Source organism: Ammospiza nelsoni, chromosome 2 (assembly GCF_027579445.1).
Source record: "Ammospiza nelsoni isolate bAmmNel1 chromosome 2, bAmmNel1.pri, whole genome shotgun sequence".
NCBI lineage: Eukaryota > Metazoa > Chordata > Aves > Passeriformes > Passerellidae > Ammospiza > Ammospiza nelsoni.
In genome coordinates, this window is record NC_080634.1 from 104,324,628 (window position 1) to 104,336,951 (window position 12,324).

Below are 12,324 nucleotides of genomic sequence, written 5' to 3' on the forward strand. Positions count from 1 at the left end.
GGCAAAGGCATTCGCAATGAGAGAATTTTTTCTATGACCTACCTACAAGTTACAACCTGAATTTGGATCTTATTCAACTCTGATTAATTCCAAAGTATCCTCAAGGCTGAAAGTTTATCACATAATTTAACTTGATTTTTAGTAGCAGAAAATCTGAGGTAGGGTCACAAGAGCAAAAACAATTCAGAGGATTCTGTGAAACAAAGCATTTTGTCTAGGTACCACCTACTCAAAGTTTATCCTAAATATATCTATCTGCATCCTGGCTTTTTTACATATAGGACACTCTTTTAACCAAAACCAAAGAAAAGCATTCAGCTTGATTTTAAGAGCACAAAGTGCAAAAAAGAAAAACCTATGAAACCTACTTTTTGTTCTGCTGTCCACTTCTATTTTTGTTGGCTCCTGAGTTGCTGTGGCTGGAGGTAATTTCTTCCCAACACTCTGAAAAAAAATAATTATTCTTCTTTAAAATTTGCAGGTTCAGTTAAAAGTTGGACAACATAAAAATAGTAATGGAAATACAAAATATAGGAGTAGAAAAGGGACAGTAAGGAAAAAGAGGCAAATTATAAACTATACTTATGCTTGTTACTGGGGATTAACTTTTTTTCAAAATTATAAAGAATTAGTAAAAATGTGATCCTTTAATTTCCCGCTACTAATGTTTCTAACATTTTTAAATGATAACCCCTTAACACTTCCCTGAGTTTCAGGGAAGACTCACAGAAGTTTCACTGGTAGATTGAATATTAAACAATTGATGAAATGACTTAGGGAAAGATGTTATTCAGTACCAGAAGTAAAGCTGAAAGAAGCAGCAGAGAGGAACTCACTTGACTTCTGTTCATACAAGGAACATTCATTTCAGTCATTCTAGATTGAGTGTGATTTTTATATCAACATCTCTTTCTTATTTTATTTTTTTTATATCTTTTTAGCAAAAGTAACTAATTTACAGTGAACTACTATAATAAGCAATAATCTGCCTCAGACAGGTAAGTTGAGGTAATATTAAATAAATACCATCTGCTCCCACCAAAATAAAATAGAAGAAAATCAGTGATATTCATCTTTATGTATCTTCTCCTATTATATGCACACTATCCCCTCTCTTTCTCAGCTTGTCTCCCTATGATAAAAGTTTTCTATCTTTAAAATCCTAGCAATGTGTAGATAAGAAAATAAGCATAATTGTTGGCATAATTGTTTCAGAAAAGCCCTAGCTGCCATTCCCTGCAAGGTCTGCACAAGCACCACAAATCTCCTCCAGGCTCTCATGACCTCCCGAATGACAGCTTAGAGAGCAGAGCGCTGAGATCCAGCCCTGCCAGTGCTGAGTACCACAAGGTCCATAAGAAAACCCTGGTCAATGTAAGAAGCAACAGGAGTAGGGCTCTTTGAGTAGCTGAATATTCCAAGGTGTATAAAGAATACTGAGAGCTCCATGTTAATAATATGCAATAACGTGTGATAATATATCTATGGAAAGGACTCAGATACACACAGGGATTTCAGGCTGGTAAAAAGAGCACTTAAGGAGGAAAGATAGTTCTGAGAGTTGTGCACAAGACATCATCAAATCCATGCTGGCAGCAATGCAGACTATGAATTGCAATAACCAAAGGCATTCCATTGAAATTTAACTTGCAGGTGGGAAGAAGAAACACCTGCCCTTCTAATGAGCTTATAACTCTGCTCAGAATCCAGAGTTTGTGAACTGCTAAGGAAGAGAAATAAACAACACAACACTAGAGAACCTCCCAAACTATTTTCTGAGGTGGGAATGAAAGCTAAGAGGCATTAGCTGGAAATAAGAAAAATAGGAGATAACAGATATCTGCAAATTGAGAGAGAGCGAAACAGAAAAGTTCATGACCTGGTTGTGCTGGAGAAGTTTAAAGTCAAGAAGGATGATTATAAATCTGAGATCTATCTACAAAGCAGTGAAAATTGTACTAAAAGAGATACAATGAAGAACTTGAAGCTACCAGGCATTGGCATTTACACAGACAGAAGTACAGAATGCCTCCAAGATGAAAGCAAGACTGGGAAGGCAGCTCCTGGTTCAGAGGCAAACAGGGCAGATCAAGATAGCTGCACATCACAGTACATGCTCAGTCATCCTCAAACCTTTATTCACATTTCTGCTTCATGAAATTGTTTAGGAAAATGATGAAAGTAGATACTCTAAACTGCACTGCAATATAGACATGCTCACTAAAAGAATATGAAAACTCTTTAAATTAGGGGAGGTTTTGTTATTTTAAAGATGAAATTATTATGCAAGAGGAGTTAATTAAAGGAAATATTTTAGTAATTGCTTTACCATACACGAATCATCAATTTTATGCCATGAAACCAAACACCATATAAACCCACAACAGGCTAAAATATAACAAGCTACAGATCACAACAAAAGAATAACGAGTAAAAAGGAAGATATTTGTGTATCCTACTGGAAAATCCATTATGCAAAGTAATTTCCTAATATATACAAGGAGATGCAACAGCAATGCTTGAAAACATTATTTCATCTGTTCATTCAGAACAAATGGCTGTGCAGGTGATAAATCAGCATTGGGAACCAATTTGTGAACAGAAAAGGGAATACTATCCAAACAAGGCTGCTCTTTTATTAGGAGCTAGGAGGAAGAATTAAAATAATTTTTATGAGGGTTGCATAGGACCCACTCCAGTGAGAAGGGATACCTGAATTTGTTGCAGGACAGGGAAAGCAGAAGACAAGTGGAACTGCTACTCTCTAATTGTGAGGGGACTACACTCTGTGATTTCTAGGGGTGAAAAAAGCATCACTGACAGGAAAAAGGAATAAAAAATTATAAGTCACGTAAATCTGGTTTCAGGTGGACATGAACTGCCAAGTTCAATTGTCCTGTTATGAGGTTCTAAAGGAGGTGGGATTTAAAAATTATTATTTATGTTTCCAAGTGGTCTACATTTGCATGGAAAATGTGTCACCACTTTCTGAAAACATCTACATGAAACTTAATATAGTACTTTTTTGTTCATTAGGAAATACCCAAGATAAACTCTCCTCACTCTAAGAGATGCTGAATCCTCTTTGATCTGGTAAATCTGATGGTTTTGCTATAACAGGCTAAAAACTCCAGGATAGCTAAGACTTGGAGACCCAGACCAAACATTATTAGCAGACCCACCAATTTTTCTGACAAGAAAACAAAAATGGGAGACGGTGACATCTCCCATATAAGCCAGAAACTTTCCTGCCCTTTCTCCAACTCTTCTGTGTCACTCATACTCCCATACAGGTCAAATATCTACCAAATTTTTAGTGGTGGGGAGAACAAAGCAAGCCCAACTTGAATTCTTGCTGATCCAATACACATCTGCATGACATAGACTCCTCTTCTCAAAAACAGTTACTACAGGATATTTTGTTGTCTTCTTCAGCAAAGAACACCCAATATGTTGAACTGAAGATTTCAATATAATTCTTTCTCTTCCTCTGTTTTTCCTTCACATAAGAAGGTGGGCCAAGCCCTTCTAGACACATTGATCTGTGCTACAAAGTACTGATAGACAGCTCCAGCTTTGCTGGTAGTCTTTTGCCTGATTAATTCTTACCTTTTGGGCTCAGGATTCCTAAGAAGCAACTACATCTTAGCCCTTTGGGACACAGGCACAAAAGACTTAGAACTTGAAGGACATTTTGGGAATTTAGACATTCCAAATGCAATACCAGGATCCTCAACCCTGTCAGCAATCCCTAACCTCTCCCAGCATAAACTGTCTCACTTCATTTACCTAAATCTGTCATGTTGTCAATAATGGTTGCAATTAAAAGTCAAATGCAGCATGAACCAGAATGCCCATAATGGTATCTCCCAGTAGTGTCCTAAAAACCAGGCTACAAAGACAAGTGAAGTTCTGCATTTTCTCTCTTAAACTATCTTGGATTCTTGGCTGCAGAAAGGTTTCATCACCAGCAAGAAAGGCAGCATATCATTCCATGCCCTTGTATCTCTAGCCCAGTGGTACAGAGACACTCCTAAAGACACTCCTAAAGACACTCCTAAAGTTTCGGTTTCCATCTGTCCCCCTCCAGCATGCTGATTATCATAAATCCCTTTTCTAGGTGGTGGCAGTGAGCCTTGCTCCACTTGCATTTCTCTGTAGATATCACTCTGACTTGCTCAGTCCTGTCACACAAGAAAAACATGGTGGAAACAGTTTGTGTTTTCTGACCCCAAGCCTAGGTTGACACCTAACACAACAGAATAGTATCAACAAAAGAGGCAGAATCTTAATCCCACTATTTCTGCATTAGATTATTTAGCTGTCAGACACAAATTTCATTTATCTCCTGACAAGAGAATCCTAAAGATGAAAAGGGATGAAGTGCCCTCTTGCTGCAGCAACAGCTGATAAAAGCATGAAAAATCACCATGATTTGGTGTACAGATATTCAGAGGGGTGAGACAGATTTAGCAGCAAGCTGGCAGTGCTAATGCTTGGTCAGTGAAACCAATGGAAGGACAGCCCAGCACCAAATAACCAGTTCTGTGGGCCCTGATAGCATTTTGGCACACTGCAAATCTGCATCACTGCAGACCACTTTCCTCTGATACTGAATTAACAGGGATTGCAAAAATTGCTTAGGTGGCCACAAAGTCAGGTAAATGAGGTCATGGTACAATCTGAACAGTCTCAGTTTCTTTCATTTATATATTTTGTGTCAACTGCAGTCCCTGTAACAGCAGAGAACAACACAAAAGAAACAGAACACGAAGTGGACAATAAACAAATTGAGTTTTTCTCACCTGAAGATACTGTGGTTGTTCCTACAACCATTGAGCTCTGACCAGAAAGAGAAAAGTAGACCTGTGACCAAGTTACTTCCTTCAGGATATTTTAACATTATATTTCAGGGTTTTCTATTGTGGCCGAAAACTGATTTGTATATTTACTTTCATTATTCAGATCTAGTGTATCTAGAATATTTCATCTGAAAATTCGAATTGAATTGTCATATGTGCACAGGTAGGTCAATGCAGAAGGTTCTGTTTCACTTTGCACCAAAGTAGCATCCTTATCCTTTGAGGCTTCTTTAACAATACAGGCTTCTTGAAGCAATAGCTTATTTACTCAGGAATAAGGAAAAAAGAATTTACTCAGTATCATTATTTATTTTGAAAAGTGTATTGAGGTCTTTATCCTAAATAAAATTATTTGGAAACTGCTGCTTGGAATACAACTCTATGAAGATACTGTTAAAGAATACATCAGACATTAAAGAATTCATAAAAAGGGGCAGTATGAGCTAGAAATATGAAGCTTAACATAGTTTGTCAGTTTGAATAGTGAATACAACAATGTGCACTGGTGCTTTGCACAAGGGAGGAAAAGGCAGTTATGTATCTTTTGAACTTTTAGATTTTCAGAAAACCTCAATGACCGGGTCAGAGGAAAAAAGTGTCATGTTTCTCTGACCACAATACTTCCTCCTAACATTCACCTAAGTATATTTAGATGTGGCTTATATGCATGTGAATTTTCTAATATATAGGTTTATATGCAAATCCACGGCCACTATTCATGAGAGTATAAAAGCTGTAGCCTTCAATGTGTTTTACACTCCATTTTTTAACTGAGAACATTTGTTCACAAAGAAGCAGAAATGGTTATTAGAGTCTTCTAGCTCTGAATTAACAGGAGCATAAATCATCTTCTCATTGACTATGTATAATGCTGGTGTCGTAAAGGAAAAGCCATATTAATTCTTTTTTTTCTAATATGCTTAAGGAGTGTCATCTAGTGCTCTATCCATCCTATCTGTTCTGCCTTAAAATCTGAAAAAGAGAAAAAATATAAAAACCCCAAAGACTTTCAGATGTCAAAATGCTCTCACTCTGTCAGAAACAAAATAAATGTCCAAGATTTCATTTTTTCCCTTGCTACCAACATTCAGCTCCACCTAAAGCCCTTTCTGTGACAGCATGATCAAATATTGCTATCCTGAGGTTTCCCAAAAGGACAGAGTTAACACTTTTCTGAAGGGTCACCACATGGGACTTCAAAGAGGGTAATGGGAATTTTAAGAAACATTTATAAAGAAAACAAAAGTTCTTGAAGAAAAGGGAACCAAACACCTGTCTAAACATTTGATTGCTTCAGTCTTCTACAGTAGCTTCTTGCTCTGTAACTACTTTCTTCACAGCTTTGCTTTGCTAGAAAGACTATCCATGTGCATGTACAATTATTTGCGTTTTTTGACACCAGCCAGTTAGGTACATCTGCCCAATGCACTCCCAGTCAATGTGGGGAGACTCAGTTGCCAAAACTGCACACGTTTCTACTGCCAGCTCACAGCCTGGTGCAGGTGAACTCCCCTTGGCTCAGCAGGGGAGGAAACAAAGACTGGGAACCTTCAGATAAGGGTGCCCAGTCCCTGAGAGCCTGAGGCTGGGAGATAAGAGCAGTTAATGGCCTGCCCAGGTAGACAAGGAGAAAGAATCCAGTGAGATATTGCAAGACCCCAGACAATGATTCACCCTTGGACCAAGAGGGGCAGGCGGGGCACGTGAACATCTTGCGCACAAACTGGGAGGGTGTAAAGGCCCAGGGATTTCTTTGTTCAGGGTCCCTCTCCAGAGGCACCCAGCTTGAGCTTAAAAATAAACCAACTCTGCCTCAAACCCAGGGTTCAAACTCCTCTTTAGTAGCTCTTGCCTTTAAATCATACAGAAGTTGAAACATGAACATCACTCAGCTCTAAATACCAGATGATGCTTCCCTAAAGAACGGTCCCCCTAACCACCACCATCTAAGCATCAGATGTAGCACAACTCAGAGGACTTTTTAGTGGGATGTTTGGTAAATACTACACAGAATGCAGACAACAAAGCAATTAAAGTATTTTAAGCTTCATATTACAATTTCTTTTCACATAGACAAACTATACTTTCTTCCATCCAACAAAGGCACATTTTCACACTTTGTCCATATTCCAGCAGATTAAAAGGCAGTTTTTTCCAACTGATATCTATTTTAGATGACACTTGGACTTGAATGAACAGAGGTCTTCTGATTTACATCATATCTTTGTAAAGAAATAAGTCCTTTTTCTAATTTTGAAAAAGATTTTACCTGTGAAAGGCTTTACCCTTCTGCAGTAAGATTGAAAGCCCCTGTATTTAGATGCTGTGAAAGGCATATGAACTTCCAGCATCTTAATTCTCTCTGTCTAGACAAAATCAACAATCTCTAAATAAAAGATGATCCTCCAAATAAGCATCCTGTTGTTTCAAAGCAAAAGACCAAAGCCTTCATCCCACTGGAGCTCTTTGGAAATGAACACAATTTCAGCCATCAGCATGACTCTTACCACAATTAACAAGTTTGGACAAAGCAACCAAGTCAAGAGTGAAGGAGTGGAGGCCCCATAAATGCTCATGTACATCAGTCCACTGGGAACTGGCCACAACACCATCAGTGCTTTAGAGGAAAGCAATATTCAAGTAGTCAACAAGAATATGCTGCTTGAATATTAAAGGCTTTTAGAATTGGCATGCATATGCAGAAAAACTAAAGGTATTTGGGGGAAAAGGGCTTTCTAGTGTTCAATTCAGGTGTTACTTCTTGACTACAAAGAAAGAAAAAGAAAGAAAAGACAAGGTGTGTATAAAAATAGCATGTCTGTCTAAATCCTGCTACAATACCCATCACAGAGAATGGTGAACAGGTTGTGATTACATTACACCATCCTTAGCTCACTTGGTGCCCTAGAAATACAGCACTGATTGTCAGAGCATCTTACAATTACTGCATCTGTCATCCACTGTCACAGCCCTGGAATCCAAGCAGACAAGCAAGCAAGTAAACAAAGCAAAGGAAACAGAACTGAGGTCCCCAGACAAGGGAAATTTTAGAAAAAAACATGATTTTTCTGTTTTTTTTTTTTCTGATTCATCACTGATGTTTATTCTTCTTATATGATTCTTTCTTACAGTTGACAAGAAGCAAAACAAGTTTTACTCGTTGGTTAAAATGCTTAAACTACATCAAGCCTAAGTATAAATTTTTGAATGCTTAAGGAATAGTTGTATTTTATTTTGATTAAAAGGCAGTCTAGTTTTCAAAATAACTGTAACTTCTGAAATATTTAGTAAAAGAAGTTACTGGTGTTTTACTTAACTACATCAAAAAGTATTTGAAAATCACATGAAGGGAAGTCCTTGAAAATCACCTGCTGGACAGAGAAGGAATTATTTATATGTTTGTGGCAGAATAAAGGGAAAATGACAAGCCTGTACTACTTTTGGCATAGCACTGTGAAGGATTACATACAGAAGAAAAGGGAAGGAGAAAGGAAGGGCAGGATCATTTAATCAGTATATGCTGACACTCCCTATTGGCTCAGAGTCTGTTACTCCAAAACTAAAGATGAGACTAAGTTCTTTGATAGATTTTCCAGGTGTGTATTTTCTTTAGGAGAAGGCATGACGTCCTGCAATTAAACTTGCTTTATTGCTTTTATCTTGTATGAATCAAATTTTACCTACTGAATATGCTACTCACAATTGCTTATTATTTTAGTGATTATTTAGCATGATTTCTTACTTAACCACTGAAAAACTAAGTAATCTTAAAATTTAGGGTTTCATACTACCCTTTGCCCTGTTGTGACTACATGAGCCTCACAGTTTACATGTAATCTGGTTATACTTCTTAGTACAATGACATTCAGCTGGTTTTGTCAAGATTTAGTGTTCTGATGTAGTTATTCAAGATTGACTTAACTTCATTCAAGCATCAGCTGTGAGCCAAATGCCAGACCCTGCAGGCTTCCCTTTTGTCACTGGAGGTAAAACAGTCCCTTTAGCATGTAATTCATCTTTGGGATAAAGAAATCTCCTGTCCTAATAATGCTTTTTAGTCTTCAGACTATGAAGAAAGACTGCTGGTTGTCAAAAGCAACACCACAGACACCTAAATTCAATCACCAGAATCCCATGATAGTTGCTATTTTTAAATATCTGTTGTGTGATCCATGCATGTTACCTGCCAGGACAACAGCCAGGTAATCTTTCTAAGGATCTGTCCTTATCTATCTGGATCTATATATCTACAGATTAGCAATAAAGCTATAAATCCAGCTACCTAATAACTAAATAATAAGACAATGATGTTGCAGCATATAGTGTTGTCCAATTCACAGCAATGTTCATTAAAATACACAAATTTTAAAAGTTCCTGGTTCTGGCTCCTGAAGAAGATTCAAACTGTAACCTCACTGCACATTCAAAACTAAAATTGAGAATAGGAAGAGTTTACTGTTCATCCTTTAAAAAAAGGTATTAACTTGGATAAGTAACTTATTAAAAGACAGAAAACAAAGAGTTTCATCATGGTGATCAGTAGAGCTGTTCAGGGATCTAGATCAAGGCTCTTGTTTCCCACACCTTCCCAGATGACCCACCAAAGGGAAAAGACAGAAACTAAATTCAGGTAGAAATAAAATGACACATTTGCAGGAAAAGTGCTATTTTAATAGAGAAATGACAGGCTTTGAAACCCATACTTGTTAATACTTTGGAAAGCAATAAAGAGCAATGAGAAGCTATAAAAATGCTGCATAAATTCATCCAACACCTTGGCCATTGTGTGCAGTTCTCAGCTCCTTTTGCCCTCACACACAAACCCCCTGAGTTCTCAAAGGGACTGAAAAAGACAGAAAGTCCCCAAGAATGATCAAACATATGGAACAGATCTCTCATTCTGAGAAAAAAAGATACAGGTGACACAAGTCTATAAAAATCAGGGGAGAAGGTAGACGGGGAGGAGTCACTCATTAACTCTTGCAGTAATAAAAATTAAGGACTCACTCTTCTCTTCCAGTAATTAAAATTAAGGGCTATCAGATGAAATTAGCAGGTGCCATATTCAAAACAAACAGAGGGAGGTAACTCCTTCCCACAGTGTGTGCTCCAGCAGACTGGAACTCTTTCACAGGAGCTACAGGTGCTAAAATGTCACATGCAATGAAAATGTGACTACTTGATTTGCCAAGGAACAAAGATCCTTTATGGTTATTAATACAAATTTCAAAATTATTAGAGGCTGTTAAGACTCCCCACAGGAATTTCTTTGTGCAACATTTCCAACATCATCCCCAGGCCTGCAGTATTGACCTCTCGAGGAGGCACAATGAGATTCCAGACACAGTTCTGATCTGCACTACAGATTTCCCAAGATCCTCCAGTTTCCAAGAATTATTATCCTTTAACATAGGGAAATGGAATATTGAATACAGGACTCTTCAGAAAGTAAATTCAAATAAAGCAAAGTGATATAAAACCAAAGTGAGGGAAAACTTAAGGGAAACTTGAAAGGATTATTCTAACTCCTATCTCCCACCCAAATATTATCAAACACACTAAGTTCTTCAGTTAAAAAGAAAGCAAAATCATAGGGAGAACAAAATTATATGGAGGAAATAATTAGAAAAGCCTTCAAAATTATACAGTCCTCTGATAAGACGCTACAGAAATTTCCAATGGAAAATTTTTAAAACTAAGAAATGTTTTATGTGTGTAAGTCTACTTTCCTGGGCCATCTTTCGTAGTTGCCACAGAAATGGAAAACTCACTATGAATCTAAAAGATTATAAAAATCAAATACTGGATTGACAGTCAGCTATTGCAATGAAAAAGACAAATCCACAGTACAGAAATGTATATTTACATTTCCTGTTTAGCCACCTCAAGCATGCTATGACCTGTAATGTGGATTATGTCCATCACAACCCTAGTAAGCGAAACCTTGTACAACTTACCACCCTCCTGAATAAACTGATTTATTTCCAGTCAAGCTGTCTGGAAGGGCTTTGACTGTTACCAGCTTTTGCTGAGAAACCACTAGAGATTTAAGACATCTTGAGATGCAAAATATTTCAGAGTGTGAATACAAACTGTTCTCTCAGTGATGAAATTGATGTTTATGCCGAACTGTATCGTCCACATTCATGTAATTTATATTTCTACATTTAGAGGAGTCTCAAAGCTTCATAGTGGAGAAGACTTCTAATTAGAGAGGCTGCTGCACAGACTCCTAACTTCCCATTTGCAATGACAAAACATCTCTTCAGCAATTTCTGAGCTGCTTAAATGGAAAATTGATTCTGTTCCTGTTTCCAGCTGTTGAGCTCCATTTAGAAATGACCTGAGCCAGCACCAAATGTCTCATCCAAGCACTAAAACTACCAGGTATTTAGGAAGCCATCAGTCTTCAAACCACAGATGAAGAATATCTTCATTAGCATTATGCAACTCACCAGAGAAATCTGTGCTATCTGAAATAACATTCAAAGAAATAGGTAGGTAAACCATGCAATGCAAAGTTTTTGGTTTAACCTCTTGGATGGAAAAGGGAGTAGAAACAAAACCATGAACAGTGAAACATCACTCCCAGTAAAACTCCGGATAGCTTGGAGTGCAAATTTTGCTTTTTGCAGTGTAGTCCACAGTTAAATCTGTTCTACTAACGGGTAAGTTTAGTCTCTAAAACTGTTGTAACTTCATATTTTGACAAGCTCTTAAAATATGAAATTGTGGGCAGGGAGGGGACTGAAGAGGCTTTTTTCCTTCCAACATGCTTGATGTGTTGGACAGGAGAGAAACCTATATACCTTAACTTGCATACATTAGATCGTCAGTATTTCTGTAAAATTTGGACTCCTGGCATTTGATGCTGTCAGGCTGTCAGTTTCAAACCATTAATGAACTAAAAATCTGCCTTGCTAAAAGGTTAATGGTGAGAAAGTGAACAGAAGAGTTTAGATTAGATAGATGCTGCTGAAACAATTGGAGCGAGACATATTAGAACCACTGATGAGTAAAACCACTTAAGTAAATGAAATAAAAGGCAAGCACAGAATGAAGCCCACACAGCATGCTCCCAGCTGCCTGATCTCAAAGCTCTGGAAGCGTGCACATCACAATGAGCACGGTGAACAAGCTCATTTTCTGCTTTCCTCAAGCTGCAGATTTGTAATGCTAGAAGGTGCTTTTGTAGCAAAACTATTTTTTTTAAGCAGAAAGCCTTCTTTCTTCCCTGGTTTATTTTTCATTCTCCTTTTTTACTTTCCTTCACATAAATGTAAAGGAATTATGTCCCCTTGCTCTCTTTGTCATGAATTTTACAATTTGCAGGTTGCCATTCACAATTAATTTCTATCTCTTCTAGGAAAAATACTGTAGTCAGTCTGCAGTCAGTGAATGAAATTCCTTCCTGCTCTCCCAAGAGAACCATGCCTGTCTAGATTACAGCGCTGGTACCTTG

General features: G+C 37.6%; 1 protein-coding gene across 2 annotated transcripts in view; it reads right to left on the reverse strand.

Moving 5' to 3' along the window:
* Positions 1–12,324, reverse strand: part of SH3KBP1 (SH3 domain containing kinase binding protein 1) — a 214,584-nt gene that overhangs the window by 62,746 nt on the left and 139,514 nt on the right. For both annotated transcript variants that reach the window (XM_059466276.1, XM_059466277.1), the window contains one exon: positions 369–444. In XM_059466276.1, coding sequence (XP_059322259.1) covers positions 369–444 — 76 coding nt within the window. The remainder of the gene's footprint in view (positions 1–368; positions 445–12,324) is intronic.